The 15,897-nt window shown below is 40.9% G+C and overlaps 1 protein-coding gene across 2 annotated transcripts in view; it reads left to right on the plus strand.

Annotated features, from left to right (window-relative positions):
* LMBRD1 (LMBR1 domain containing 1) overlaps positions 1 to 15,897 on the plus strand; it is a 247,485-nt gene that overhangs the window by 67,210 nt on the left and 164,378 nt on the right. For both annotated transcript variants that reach the window (XM_054022365.1, XM_054022364.1), the window contains exon 7: positions 10,515 to 10,588. In XM_054022365.1, coding sequence (XP_053878340.1) covers positions 10,515 to 10,588 — 74 coding nt within the window. The remainder of the gene's footprint in view (positions 1 to 10,514; positions 10,589 to 15,897) is intronic.

A 15,897-nucleotide genomic window follows, 5' to 3' on the forward strand; every position in this document is an offset into this window, starting at 1 on the left:
CCTCTCTCTCCCGACCTCCTCCGGTGCACGGAACCTCAGGTGCAAGGACCCTGCAGGTCCAACAGGGAGTAGGGGAGCAAGCCACTGGGCCACTAATGGTTGTGGAGGACCCCACGGCATGGGCATCTGTGTCGTCACCAGACGAGACTATAATGGGGTCCCCTCCCCTGGTTCCTCTGGATGATGCTAAAGTGAACCAGGAACTACTGAAGAGGATCACTGCCAACCTGGGCCTTCAGGTGGAGGAGTTAGAGTCCTGAGACTCTCCTTTGATGTCCTCTGCTCCACAGCACTTGCCAGGGTGGCTTTGCCTCTTCATGAGAGGGTCTCAAAGATGACTAATACCCTGTGGCAAACTCCTTCCTATTCCCTCCATCTCTAAGAAGGCTGAGCACAAGTACTTTGTGCCATCCAAAGGCCACGAGTACCTGTACACCCACCCTGCTCCCAACTCCTAGTGGTAGAGGCAGTTAACCATAGGGAGCAACAAGGTCAACCCAGTGCTACCCCTAAGAATAAAGGACTCTAAGAGACTAGCCTTGTTTGGGCGTAAGGTCTATTCGTCCTCTAGTCTCCAATTGAGGGTGGCCAACCATCAGACTTTCCTGGGCTGCTGTGACTTTAGGGAGGAGTTCTGGGCAATCATAGAGGAGGGCACGACTGCAGCCACGGTGATGCTCCAGGTAGCGTTGGATGTGGCGGACATCCCTGCCCGAACCCTGGCCTCAGCCATTGCTATGTGCTGGGCATCCTGGCTGTTCCTCTTTGGCTTGTCCACGGAGGCTCAGCAGTCGATTGTAAGACCTTCCCTTCAATGGGCAAGCCCTGTTTGTGGAACAGATGGACAATAAGCTCCATGCCTCAAGAACTCCCGCACAACTCTTAAAATGTTGGGTATGTATGTTCCTGGCCCTCCCTGCAAGCGGTTCAAGCAACAGCAGCCTCAGGGCCAGGGGAGCCACCCTCGCCCTGAGCCTCCCCATAAGAAATCCGTAGGCTACAAGTGGTGTCATACCCAACAGCCTTCGCAGGCTTCTCAGTCAAGCTCAGCCCGCAATAAGTAGGTGGGCAAGTGCTCATTTTGAGACTGTGCCTGAGGGCGACCTACTGGACTGTTCCAGGATCCTTCCTCTCCTATTTTTGCCAACTGCCTTTCTCCTTTTCTCCCTGCATGGGCATCTATAACATCAGACCGATGGGTCTTCAGTACAATGGCGTGGGGTTACACCCTTCAGTTCCTTTCTGCCCCTCCTTCCTACCTCCCCTCCCCGTCCCTCTTCAGGGACACTTCTCACGAGAGTCTACTCGTGCAGGAGGAAGAGGGTTTACTGCAGCTAGGTGTGGTGGAGGTCGTTCCTCCAGAGTACAGGAACAAGGGGTTCTATTCTTGTTACTTTTCAATCCCAAAGGCCAAGAGTAGTCTGCAACCTATCCTGGACCTGTGAGACTTGAACCGCATCATAGTGAAGCTGAAGTTCTGCATGATGTCCCCTCCCACCCCCCAGATCCAGGAGAATGGTACGCCGCCCTCAATCTGAAAGATGTGTACTTTCACATCACCACGTTGGAGGGATGCAGATGCATCCTCCGGTTTACGGTAAATCTCAACCACTATCAGTTTAAACAAATTAATCACACATTTAAACAATAATACCATTTATTTAAATATTTTTGGATGTTTTCTACATTTTCAGATATATTGATTTCAATTACAACACAGAATACAAAGTGTACAGTGCTCCCTTTCTATTTATTTATTACAAATATTTGCACTGTAAAAAAAAAAAAAGTAGTTTTCAATTCCCCCATTATAATTACTATTGTACAATCTCTTTATCATGACAGTTGAACTTACAAATGTATAATTCTGTACAAAAAAATTACTACATTCAAAAAAACTTAAGAGCCTAAAAGTCCACTCGGTCCTACTTCAGCTAATCACTCAGACAAACAAGTTTGGTTACAATTTGCAGGAGATAATGCTTCCTGCTTATTGTTTAAAATGTCACCTGAAAGTGAGAACAGGCATTCTCATGGCACCATTGTAGCCGGCATCGCAAGATATTTACCTGCCAGATGCACTGAAGATTCGTGTGTCCCTTCATGCTTCAACCCCATTCCAGAGGACGTGTGTATATGGTTATGATGGGTTCTGCTCAATAATGATCCAAAGCAGAGTGGACCGACACATGTTCATTTGCATTATTTGAGTCAGATGCCACCAGCCAAAGGTTGATTTTTTTTTTTTTTCCTTTTTGGTGGTTCGGGTACTGTAGTTTCTGCATCTGAGTGTTGCTCTTAAGATTTCTGAATGCATGCTCCACACCTCATCCCTCTCAGATTTTGGACGGCACTTCAGATTCTTAAAACTTTGGTCAAGTGCTGTAGCTATTTTTAGGAAATTCACAGCAGATTTGACAAAACACAAACAGGGTACCAATATGAAAGTGTTCTTAAAAAGAACGTGCTGGGTCATCATCTGAGACTGCTATAACATGAAATACATGGCAGAATGCAGGTAAAACAGAGCAGGAAACATACATTTCTCCCCCAAAGAGTTCAGTCATATTTAATTAAAGCATCCTTTTTTAAGGAGCATCATCAGTATGGAAGCATGTCCTCTGAAATGGTGGCTGAAGCATGAAGGGTCACATGAATGTTTAGCATATCTGGCAAGTAAATACGAATGCCTGTTTTCGCTTTCTGGTGACGTAAATAAGAAGCAGGCAGCAGTATCTCCCATAAATGTAAACAAACTTGTTTGTCTTAGCAATTGGCTGAACAAGAAGTAGGACTCTGTGGACTTGTAGGCTCTAAAGTTTTACACTTTTTTTGCTTTTGAGAGCAGTTATGTACCAAAAAAAAATCTATATTTATAAATTAAACTTTAATGATGGAGATTGCACTATAGTACTTGCATGAGGTGAGTTGAAAAATGCTATTTCTTCTATTTTTACAGTGCAAATATTTGTCATAAAAAATAATATAAAGTGAGCACTGTACACTGTATTGTTATAATAGAAATCAGTATATTTGAAAGTGTTGAAAAACATCCAAAATATTTAATTTTAATTGATATTGTATTGTTTAATAGTATGCTTAATCACTATTAATTTTTCAATCGTGAATAATTTTTTTGAGTTAACTGCGATTGAGAGCCCTAATAAAAACATTTGTCATAATTGGTGGCTTCCTTCAGATAATGGTATTGATCCATTACAAAATGGAAATGGTGAAACTATCAATAACACAGAAAGGGCCAAAGTGTTAAAAATTTTCCATTCTCTATTTGGGGAAGAAATAAATGATGTAGTCTCAACATAAGGTGATGGCACTCTTTCCATTCCACAAGTATCTCTGGAAAACATTAAACAGAAGCTACTAAAATTAAACATTTTTAAATCAACAGGACCAGATCATTTTGCATGCAAGTGTTTCATAGGAGCTTGCTGGCCCACTAATTTTGATTTTTTTTTTTTCAATAAGTCTCTGACCACTGTGGGAGTTCCAGAAGACTGGAAGAATGCTAATGTTGTGCCAATTTTTAAAAAGGGTAAACAGGATAAACCGGGTGGTAATAGGCCTGTCCACCTGATATTGACTCCATGCAAGATAATGGAGCGACTGATACAGGACTCAGTTAACGAAGAATTAAAGGAAGGTAATGTAACTAATGCAAATCAACATGGGTTTATGGAATATAGTTTGGCAGTATCTAACTTGACATTTTATTTACCAACAAATTTGGTTGGTAAAGGTAACATAATTTGATGTAATATACTTGGATTTTTGTAATGGGTTTGACTTCGCACCCCCTGGCTTTTTCATTGAAAACTAGAATATAAAGCTAATTTGGCATACATTAAATGATTAAAAACAGGCTAACTCATAGGTCTGAAATGTGGTTGTAAATAAGAAATAGACATTGAGCAGCTGTGTTTCCAGTAGGTCCCACATGGATTGATTCTTGCCTTACACTTATCAGTGGTTTGGAAGAAAACTTAAGTTTGCAAATGAACCAGAAATGGGAAAAGTGATTTAAATAATGAAGAGGGCAGGTCATGTATTCACAGTAATCTGGATCACTTGGTAAACAGGAGGCAAGTAGATAATAGGCATTTTAATACAGTTAAATGTCAACATCTAGGAATAAAGAATGTTGGCTATACTTACAGATGGGGGACTAACTTAGGAAACAGTGATTAGAAGAAGATTTGAGGGTCATAGTGGATAATCTGCTGAAGACAAGCTCCCAGTGAGATACTGTGGCTGAAAGAGTAAATGCAATCCTTGGATGCATAAATGGGAATCTTGAGTAGGAATAGAAAGGTAAAATAAAAGGGTTCAGATAAGAGACATAAGAATTATTAAAGGATTATAAGATACACCTTATAGTGATAGCATCAAAGCACTCAGTCTCTTTAGTTTAACAGAGAGGATTAAGGGGTGATTTGATTATAGTGCAAGTATCTACACTGGGAACAAATATTTAATTATGGTCTCTTCAATCTAGCAGAGACGGGTATAACCCTATCCAATGGCAGGAAATTGAAGGTAGACAAATTCAGACTGAAAATAAGGCATACATTGGAACGCTTTATCCAGGGTCATTGTGGAAATTCCATCACTGGCAATATTTAAATCCAGTTTGGATGTTTTTTCTAAAATATATGCTCTAGGATTTGTTTTAGGGAAACTATGGCTTGTGTTATACAGGAGGTCAGACTAGATGATCACAATAGTCCGTTCTGGCCCGGGAATCTTTGAATCTGAAAAACGGAAACGTACTGGCTCTACTCGTTACTCATGCTTTTATGGGTACAATGCAACCGGTGTTGACAATATGGAAACTTGCTTTGCACATTTTTTGTACTGAATTCAAAATCCTCAAACTGGTCACACAACAAATGTTTCCAGGGAGAGCGATAAATTAACAGTAGTACTTAGAGGTACATCCATTGTAGCCCGGATGCTGGTCTGTTTGAACTGCTGAAGCACAGTGTTAAAAAGTTGTGCCATGAAATCTGTCTTCAGTTGTTCCATTTTCTTCTGATAGAAGCTGCATGTAAATGAGTATCAGGAGTCTGATTTGTATTTTTTTATGCAGCTTCCAATGCTTATTGAATATTGTGATTGTTTTGACACAGTGCCTTACAGTAGAATTGGTACGACTACACCATTGCATATCTGGCAGACTTTTTTGAAAGTCATCAGTCTCGGACTAGTGTTAATATTTACATGATGGGAAACTATTTTCCAGAAGATGTCAATTCAGAGCAGAAAGAGTATAGTCACTGCATAACCTCCCCAAAATTACTACATCTGAGCAGCTGTTAACACCATTGACTCCAAGTAAATTTAGGGAATATATTGTACAAGTAGAGATTTTCATGATAGATGGGCCTGCAGACAAACAACCAGCCATATTACTAGCATTATCATGCAATTGTCCACGGCAGTTAGACATATCCAAACCTAGGTTATTTATCATAGCCACCACAGCTTTGCCCAGTTTTGCACCTGTGGTTCTTAAAAGGTTGAAACAATGAATCACTCAATTATTTGTCCCTCTGAATTGAGGAATCAGAAATGAATGTGATTTGGTCTACATGCACTGCATGAGGTACCAAATCAACAATTAGAAAAATTGTTGGCATGCTGTAATTCTCCTGGCTTGGTATTTTTAACTTTCTTTCTTACCAAGTCAATTAATGTGTTATACATAGTTGGGGACAGATAGGAGGGTTTATTTCTGTCCAGATTTAGCCAGGTAGTCAGCCAAAGATGGATGAAACTGTGACATTCACTCTAGAATCCCCAGTCACTAAATCATTCTTCTGAAAAAGCTTTTTTCCAGTAAATTAAATGCTAACAGGCTAAGTGCTAAATATTTCTTGTAGATGGAGAGCAAATAAGCCAATATTACTCAACAACTTCGTCAAAGATGGAAAGTTCTTTAGCAAACTTTTTTCTCGCCCCTGCAATTGCCCAAAAGTCAGGAAGTTTTCTACACCTGTTTCTACAGACAGCCAAACCTTTAGGAACCCAGGTCTACCTGTTCATCTAGTTTTCCCCACAGTGCAGGATCTGCAGGAACTTGGTCAGTGGTAGATACCTCTTTTTGCATAGATTTGAAAGCAGCAACACACTGCTATATTTCTGCAGCCTTTCCTCCTGCTTTCAAAAAGTGCTACTAGCAGTTCTGAAGTGTAACTTATTTTAGGGTTTACATTATACTGAAATGAAATGCATCAATCATCATTCTAATATGCTAGGTGTTTTCAAATCTGAGTGCTAGGGAATTACAGACAATGTGTTTTTTTGTGGAAGGGGAGCATAAAAATGGCTTTAAAAAAAGACTTCGGGTGTGTACAATTTTATACTTGGTTTGTTTTACCCTAGGAAAATTTCCTGTTGCTGACAGATGCAGCTGAACTAGTACTGAATGTTTAGTTGTGTAGCTGTTACTAGTTTTTTTAATACTAACTTTGTTTAATTAAAATGGAATACTTCAAATTTCATACAACTTTGACATACCACAGGAGTAAGACTGAGAAGCTGGAAAGAGGTTTTGATAGTAGTTGTAGTATTGCTGGTTGACTTGACACTAAATGATGCTACACTCAGAACAATAATATCCATATAAAGTTTGTTTAGAAAAATGCAGCATAGTTCCCTTCTATATAAGGTCTTGTTCAATCAGTTTTAAGTGTCTATTTTCTTTAGTGAGATTTTACCATAAATGTACATCCTGTTTTAAATCTCCTCTATCCAAAATATTTTCATGTGTTATCAACTTGCTTGCTCTGCCAACTTAATATACAAATGTAGTCTACATTAAAAGGTTTAATTAATGGAAATAACCAAGTTGAAAGCTATCCTAATAACATTGTAAGAGCAGAGACATAATCCAAAATTCTTACAATTCACATTAATCACATTTACAAAAACTAAAATTACACACTACAAATAATCAACAAAATCTATGTAATACTTGCCCACAAAATAACCCAGCCTTTTGCCACCGTACTAGTTAGTGCATCCCCTCTCCAAACATCTGAAATAAAAATGAGCTTTTCAACATGCCTAGAAAATACTTTTAGGCTTCCAAGGACCTAGACGTGAAGAAGAAATCCAAAGCTCAAGAACCCTCCTGAAGAACTGTCCCAGACACCTTTCCTTCCTTTTAAAATATGGGGCTGACATCTTTTGAGAAAGTATGTCAAGGTTTCTTCTGCACTCTGAACTCTAGGGTACTGATGTGGGGACCTGCATGAAAGCCCCCTAAGCTTATTTACCAGCTTAGATTAATAGTAAGCTGCCACCACCAAGTGTGTTCCCAAATCTTAGGGAAGAGCCATTTGGAACTCTTCCTTTTCTCCAAATATTTCCCAAGTCTCTCACCCCCCTTTCCTGGGCAGATTTGAGACTAATTGCCCTCCCCCCCCCAAGTCCTTACCCCTCTTTTTCTGGGTAGGCTTGAAAGTATACCCTCACCAATTAGTCCTCGTGAACACAAATCCAAAAACCTTAGATCTTAAAACAGTGAAAAATCAATCAGGTTCTTAAAAATTTTAATTAAAGAAAAAGGAAAAAAATCATCTCTGTAAAATCAGGATGGAAAGTAACTTTACCGGGTAATTGGATTTAAAGAGCCCAGAGGAACCCCCTGGGTTCAAAGTTACAGCAAACAGAGGTAAACCCTCTAGCAAAAGGAACATTTACAAGTTGAGAAAACACAGATAAACCTAACACGCCTTGCCTGGCTGTTACTTACAAGTTTGAAATATGAGAGACTTGTTCAGAAAGATTTGGGGAGCATGGATTGATGTCCGGTCCTTCTTAGTCCCAAGAGCGAACAACCCCCAAAACAAAGAGCACACAAACAAAAGCCTCTCTTCCCCCCCCCCCCCAACCAAGATTTGAAAATATCTTGTCCCCTTATTGGTCCTTTGGGTCAGGTGTCAGCCAGGTTACCTGAGCTTCTTAATCCTTTACAGGTAAAAGGATTTTGGTGTCTCTGGCCAGGAGAGATTTTATAGTATTGTACACAGGAGGGTTGTTACCCTTCCCTTTATAGTTATGACATATGTCATCTGATAGTAACTGAGGAGGGCATGGTGAAAGAGGCAGTTTATCAGAAAACCAGGTTCTTAAAACACCTTAAATCTCTCTAGTTTAAAACAAATACTTTCAGCTCCATCCAGAGGCTGATAATCCACCATTCCCTATTGTGGAGTAACAGTAACATGCCATCTATATGACTTGCAATTTAGTGCAGACTGTGGCTACTGCTTTATTAAAACTTTAGATTCTGGGTGCTCTCAAGGGATAGCCCCACCTACTTCCATACACTAGTCTCAACTTGAGCTGGAAGATGTGGATAACTGTACCCAAATCTACATCAGGAAGGTCACACTCCTTCCCACGTACAAATGGAAAGAATTTCAGTCACAGCTGCTACATGGGCATCACAGGATAAAGGGTGAAAGGGAAGGGATTTAGCCTATAAAGATTCGAGCAATATGAACACACAAACAACGAGGAGTCCAGTGGCACCTTAAAGACTAATAGATTTATTTGGGCATAAGCTTTCGGTAGGGGGACATTAAAGGAGAGAGAGTAAGGGAGGGAAAGGTGAAGGTGAAGAAACGAGCACAAAAGCGAGGTGGAGTCAGGTTGAAGTTAAGAGACTGAGGGAGCAAATAAGCAATCATCAGAGGGGAAGATGCCCAGAATAAAAGCTTTCAAAAACTAGTTGGATGCAGATGACATCATCTGAGTCTGCAGGCTCCTGCTTTTAAGCTACTTTTGTCTGCTCCAGCTGGCTCAGTTTCTGGTTGGCTCCTCCAGTAACTTCTGTGGGTTCCTGAGCTCAGATGGCTCAGGAGCAGGTGGGGCCACATGGACCATGGTGCCCCCAGAATAGGAGAATCCCCTGCATAATTCTAGGTCAAGGGGGCATTGGCTTTGATTAGATCTCAGCTCCCCCTTCCACCCAGTGTTACAGATGTACTTCAGCAGTTTTTCTCTGCTTTTGCCAGCAGAGTTTCTGGTCGGCTATCAGTTTTTTTGGCATTCATGAATATATTTTTACTAATGTTCTATCGCTCGGGATTGGAAGACCCTTAAAGCGTACTTGTTCTTGATGGATATTAAAATAGGATATCTGTACCTATATTTTGTTTCAGCAAGTACTTTTGCGGGTATGTTCTCTTTAGAACCTTATGGTTTAGCACATCTTCTAGACCAAATGTGTTCTTTTATTGAATAAATGTGGTGGGTTTATGTATAAACAAAAAATCCAAAAAGAGAAAAGTAATCACAAGACTGCTATGCAAGAGAAGAGAACTTTGATACTTATGAAATAGAAATCCTGTTTTTCATAGGAAGGAATACAGAATTGCAGTTATTTCCTCAAGCCTACATGTAGAATGAGAATATTTAAACATAGATGGTGATGGCCATCTGAGCTCATGTACATAGTGCTGGTAATAAAGTGAAAGTAATGCTGTTACTGAGTATGCCATTCAGAAGTGTGTATGAAGGTAACTGATGAAAGACTAACAACTTCTAGAGACTATGGCATCAGACACATTTTTCTCACTTGTGCATTTTTTACCTTTACTGGAAAAATAATTTTTATATGGTGGATGAAATATTGGGTCTCAGATTTGTAGATTGCTTAAAGTTTTTGAAGGGACATGTTCAAGTAAAATGACTGCTGTTTGTCACTGAAGAAAAAGTGAGAATTCTGTTTGTTCTGGGTCCTGTACAAAATGGTGATAGGAATTCAAAATAAGAATGTAATGGTTAGGATTGTGGGCATGGATTTATTGAATAGCTCTTAGCTGATGTACATGGTTGCTAGAGTCCCAATTGGTATGTATTTTAAAAGAAAATGACACATTAATCTTTCCCATAAGAATATAAATTACTAATTCAAAACTATCAAGATGTTTTCTAACACATTATATAAATTTGAGTTAATTTGAGAGAGTTTTCTCCAACCTTGACAAATGCAGTCTTGTGTTGCTTATCCACTAAAAAATCATGCTATATAGATCATTTTGACCACATCACCTCTTTGTATCCCTCCACTGGCTTCCCTGTCTAGGGTATCAAGCACAACTTGCTCATCTTTTAAGGACATCATGGTTTAATCTCCCTGCTACTTTTTACTTTTTATAGTCTATTGACACGAGAACCCCCATTTCCACTCTGCCAATAATGCTAGACTTCATCACTCATTTGTTAAATTTTCGTGTTTTCTCCCGTCTTATGTATATTATGACGTTTTTCATATGCTTTACTTGGATTGGCATGTAATTAAAAAACTAACATAACATTTCTGTTTTAACTAATTGTTGTGGTTGATTTAAAATGTTAGCTCATCTAATTTAAGGTTGAAAAATAAATATATATATATTTTTTTTAATTCAGGAAAACAATCCACTCTCCATTCTGGGTCATGTCTTATTTTCAGCAGGCTTTTCTCTACTTTTATTTTACAGATGGTTTGGCTGCCCTGTCGTTTTCCATTAGCTCCTTGACCTTGATTGGAATGTTGGCAGCTGTCACCTACACAGTAAGTCTCTGTCCCTCTACACACACTTTTAATTCTGTCTTGTATTGCTATTTTGTTGATATTGACTTGCAGTTCTCATCAAAAATTAGTCTTGGATGGAAATACTTTCATATTAAAGGCAAAGCAAGGAGACACTAAAGGGTAATAAAAGGATCTGCTTGTTGTCAAGTTCCTCTACATTGTAGCTGTGGCATTCTATACCTTGGGGCAGCACCCTGTAATCCCCAATATTCCTCATTTATATAAAATTGTGGTATTGCATATAAAGCATGCAATGTGAGGTATCAGGAGAAAGGTTTTGATCTGCTGAAAGTCATTGTTCTATTTAAATATGTATATCATTAATACACATGGAGTTATGAGATTGTATTGTATGGTTCCACAACTTACAGCATGTTTTAGTGACAATCAGCCAGATATTAGCTCCCTAGAGGAAACAGCAAGGAAAGTAACCAATGCCTGGGAGGGTGTCGAATAGCCATTGTCCAGCAAGGAAGCTATGATGCAATGACTCACTTGCACAAGGCCACACCAGGGGAATTGCTCAACCTTGCCTGGGTACTCAGTAATACCCACCAGACATGCCTGGACTTGTGTTTTCTAAACACATGGGACTAAGGGTATAAAACAAAGCCCAGTGACCCCATGATTTGCCTTCTTCCCCCACCTACGCTGAAAGCAACAAGAATTTTCAGAAAACAGAAGACTCCAACAGAGGAGACTGGCCCAGGTTTAAGAGACAAAACTGTATACTAAAGACTGTAAGAGCTTTGTGAGAACATTGCTTGGTTTAAATACTATCTAGTGTGGTAACGGTTAAGGTTTAGATTGCATGCTTATATTTTCTTTTCTTTTGATAACTACTCTGACTTTTTACCTGTCACTTATAATCACTTAAGTTTATTGATTACAAAAGATAGATTTTGTTTTACTGTTTAGGCAAACTCACTGGTAAAGATAAAGTGTTTTGGTAAATCAGCTCAGGTTTACAAAGGATGGTGTGTATCCACTTTCCATTGATGAAGTAGTTAACCAATTAATAAACTTGCATTACTCAAGAAAAGGTCTTGAGCAGTGCAAAATGGTATATTCCTGAGATACAAGGCTGGGGGCATTTGTGCCTCTCTCTGTGATTCATGAGTGGCTCTGGAAGCATTCATGCAATTTAGCTGGTGTGGGGTTCTACAGTGGTTGTGCTGAGTGATAATAGCGCTTGAAGGGAGGTTGCTGCTTGTCACTAGCAAAGTATTGAGAGAGAGAGAGTGAGAGTTCAGGCTGGAGAGTTAAGGGGGCACAGCGGTCCCACAGTCCCAGGCTGAACCCTAGGATCCAATCACAGTAGTTCAAGAAAGTTGGTACAATTATCAGATTACATACTTCTCCTGGTCTGACTTTCAGTACAAGTTTAACTCTTTAAGTGCTTGTAATATACCTTTAAGCCTTTTTCTAGAACATTCATATAAGGTAGGGCTAAATGATTCCATGTTAGAGGGAAAACCCAAGGATGGGTTCCCAAAAATTGGAATGACCTCTTCAATCTTGTGTGAGAAGGCCACTAATCTGCCTTTTCTCCTCAATACGCCCATTTCTGGGCCTTTTTCCCTGTTTCCTCTCCACTGCACATGAAAGGATGCAAAGGAGAGGAGAGAGAATACTAGATTAAAATTTAAAATGTGTCAATTCAGTAATATAGACTATGTAGAACATAATCAACAGCACTTTACAGGCTGAAGGTTTAAATTTATTTTCTTGATATTGATAACTTATTAGGGAAACTTTTCAGGGAATTTTAGCCAAAATTGAGTTTTGCAGAACAATTTCTGACTCTCTTGGAAACTCTTAAAGTATCTGTGCTAGGGAAGTATGAGATGTGGATGTCAATGTGAAGAAATGTACCTTTTTATGGTTATAGTGGTATTTCAAATGGAATGAGTTGTTCTCATGAATAATATAAATCAAGATAGTCTGTTTCTTATTTTTGCATCTCAGAGAAATTCCTTAGTCCACACTTCAAACTATGAATTCCAACCTTTGAGAAGAAAGTAGTGTTTTGTACGACATCCCTTCAATTTTCAGTAAATTTATGAAGGAGTTGCTACTACTTTTGCAACATACATATTAAAGGCACATGTATAAGATTACTGTTGCAGGTCTGTATAAGCCAAGTATTGCTCTCTTAAACATCTTCTTGACTAAAGCTGTCTCTTGGTAGGAACACAGCAGCCCCCACAGTAGACTTGCCCACAACAGCAGCGGTGACAGTGAGCTGAGCAGGCTCCATGCTTGCCGTGGTATGGCGTCTGCACGGGTAATCCAGGAAAAAAAGGTGTGGAATGATTGTCTGCTGTTGCTTTCACGGTGGGAGGGGCCACTGATGACATGTACCCAAAACCACCCGTGACAATGTTTTGGCCCCATCATGCATTGGGAGCTTAACCCAGAATTCCAATGGGCAAGTCTACTGTGGGTGCTGCTGTGATCCAAGTAGCCAATGCAATCATTGACGTTCTGTTATCAAGGGTAGTGACTCTGGGAAATGTGTGGGCCTTTTTAGATTTTACGTGCATCATATTCCTCTCCTTTGTCACTGGTAAAGAAGTCTTGCAGCTGTACATTCTAGTCCGGTCAGTGCTGGAACACCACATAGCACTTCATGTAACAGCTCCAGGGCTCTTGCTGTTTTGCCTTGGCTGAGGTGCCTTGCCCTACCCGGACCTCCAAGCATTAGACACAGAAGCACCTGCAGCAGCTGGCATTACTATACAGCAGCAGCTCCTGGCCTTCGCAGCAGACAGTGCTATAGGACTGCTAACTGTCATCATCCACCACTTCCACTGCAACTCTGCTCTCCTGCTCCCCAGCGATGAGCTCAGGGGATCCGTACTGGTCCTCCTGGGTGCTGCTGGCAGCAGACGGTGCAGTAGGACTGGTAATCATCCTCGTCGGACATGTAGCTTGGCTACCTCTAGGGCATGATGTATGGCTCCATCACTTCCCCTCCAACTCTGCTCTCCTGCTCCCCAGCAACGAGCTCAGGGGATCCGTTCATGAAGCCTGGACAATAGTAAGGAGCAGTTCAAGTATAGGCTGAGCAAGGGCAGAATAGTGGTAGAATGTGCCTTTGGACGTCTAAAAGCTCACTGGCGCTGTTGGTCAGACCTCAGCGCCACCAACATTCCCACTGTTATTGCTGCTTGCCGTGTGTTCCATAATAGATATTATGGATAGTGAGAGTAAGGGGGGAGATGTTTATTGCTGAATGGGAGGTTGAGGCAAATAGCCTGGCCTCCGATTTTGAGCAGCCAGACACCAGGGCGATTAGAAGAGCACAGCAAGGTGTGTTGCGCATCAGAGAGGCTTTGAAAACCAGTTTCATGACTGGCCAGGCTTTGGTGTGACAGTTGTGTGTTTCTCTCCTTGATGCAAACCCGCCCCCTTTGTTGATTTTTAATTCCCTGCAAGCCAACCACCTTCGAAATAAAGTGACTATTGTTTTGAAACAATGCATTCTTTCTTCCTTAATTTAAAAAAAAAAAATTGAGATAATGGACAAGGTAGCCCGGGTGGGATGGGGGAGGAGGGAAGGACAAGGCCACATTGCTTATTGTAGCCATACTAAAAATCAAATTGTTTGAATGACAGCCTTCTGTTGCTTGGTCCATCCTCTGGAGTGGAGTGGCTGGGTGCCCAGAGCCTTCTTCCTCCCCACCCCCCCAGCGTTCTTGGGCATCTGGGTGAGGAGGCTATGGAACATGGGGAGGAGGGTAGGCGGTTATACAGTGAATACAGCGGGGTTGTTGGCTTTCCTGCAGCTCTAACAGACACTTCGTGTCCACTCTTCACGCTCACTTAATTATTTCCTGGCCTCTGCCACTGAATGCCTCCATGAATTAAGCTGTGCCCTATCAGTGCGGGAAGACTGAATGAGCTCAGAAATCATGTCATCGTGAGTGCGTTTTTTTTCCACCTTTGTCATAACTATAAAGGGAAGGGTAACAGCTGTCCTGTGTACAGTACTATAAAATCCCTCCTGGCCAGAGACTCCAAAATCCTTTTCCCTGTAAAGGGTTAAGAAGCTCAGGTAACCTGGCTGGCATCTGACCTAAAGGACCAATAAGGGGACAAGATACTTTCAAATCTTGGGGGGGGAAGGCTTTTGTTTTGTGTTCTTTGTTTGGGAGTGTGTTCGTTCTCGGGACTGAGAGGGACCAGACATCAATCCAGGTTCTCCACATCTTTCTAAACAAGTCTCTCCTATTTCAAACTTGTAAGTAAATAGCCAGGCAAGGCGTGTTAGTTTTCCTTTGTTTTCTCAACTTGTAAATGTACCTTTTACTAGAGTGTTTATCTTTGTTTGCTGTACTTTGAACCTGAGACTAGAGGGGAGTCCTCTGAGCTCTTTAAGTTTGATTACCCTGTAAGGTTAATTTCCATACTGATTTTACAGAGATGATTTTTACCTTTTTCTTTAATTAAAAGCTTTCTTTTTAGAACTTGATTGAGTTTTCCTTGTTTTAAAATCCAAGGGGTTTGGATCTGGATTCACCAGGGAATTGGTGAAGGTTTTTCAAGGCTTCCCAGGGAGGGAAAATTGATGGTGGCAGTGGAACCAGAGCTACGCTGGTAGTTAAGCTTAGAAGTTTTCATGCAGGCCCCTACATTTGTACCCTAAAGTTCAAAGTGGGGATCCAGCCTTGACAACCTTCCAAGCTGCGATAACCTCAGGGACGGAGATGACAGGGGAACGTAGAAACATTCTATGCTCTACAATTCTGGGGGGACTGTATGGTCATCTGTGCTGCTGAGTTCGCCACGCTGACCAAACAGGATATGAAATTCAGAAGTTCCCAGGGCTTTTCCTGTGTGCCTGGCTAGTGCATCGGAGTTCAAAGTGCTGTCCAGAGCGGTCACAATGGAGCACTCTGGGATAGCTCCCGGAGGCCAATACCGTTGATTTGCATCCACACTACCCCAAATTTGACCCAGCAAAGTTGATTTTAGGGCTACTCCCCTCATTGGGGAGGAGTATAGAAGTAAATTTTAAGAGCCCTTTAGCCCGATGGAATGGGGTTGGTTGTGTGGACGCATTCATTTTTAAATCGACCTAACGCGGCTAAATTCGACCTAACCCCATAGTGTAGAACAGGCCTGGGTTTGCTCCTATGAGTCTTTTCACTTTGGGACCCTGTGACAGTAGCTGATTGACTCAGACAGCTTCTTCCAAAAAAAGTATTTGTTCCGTCACCCGAAGGAACATAGCACACAGAGCAAAGGGAAAAAAAAAACAATAAAAGACCTATACACATGGT

Source organism: Malaclemys terrapin, chromosome 3 (assembly GCF_027887155.1).
Source record: "Malaclemys terrapin pileata isolate rMalTer1 chromosome 3, rMalTer1.hap1, whole genome shotgun sequence".
Lineage (NCBI taxonomy): Eukaryota > Metazoa > Chordata > Testudines > Emydidae > Malaclemys > Malaclemys terrapin.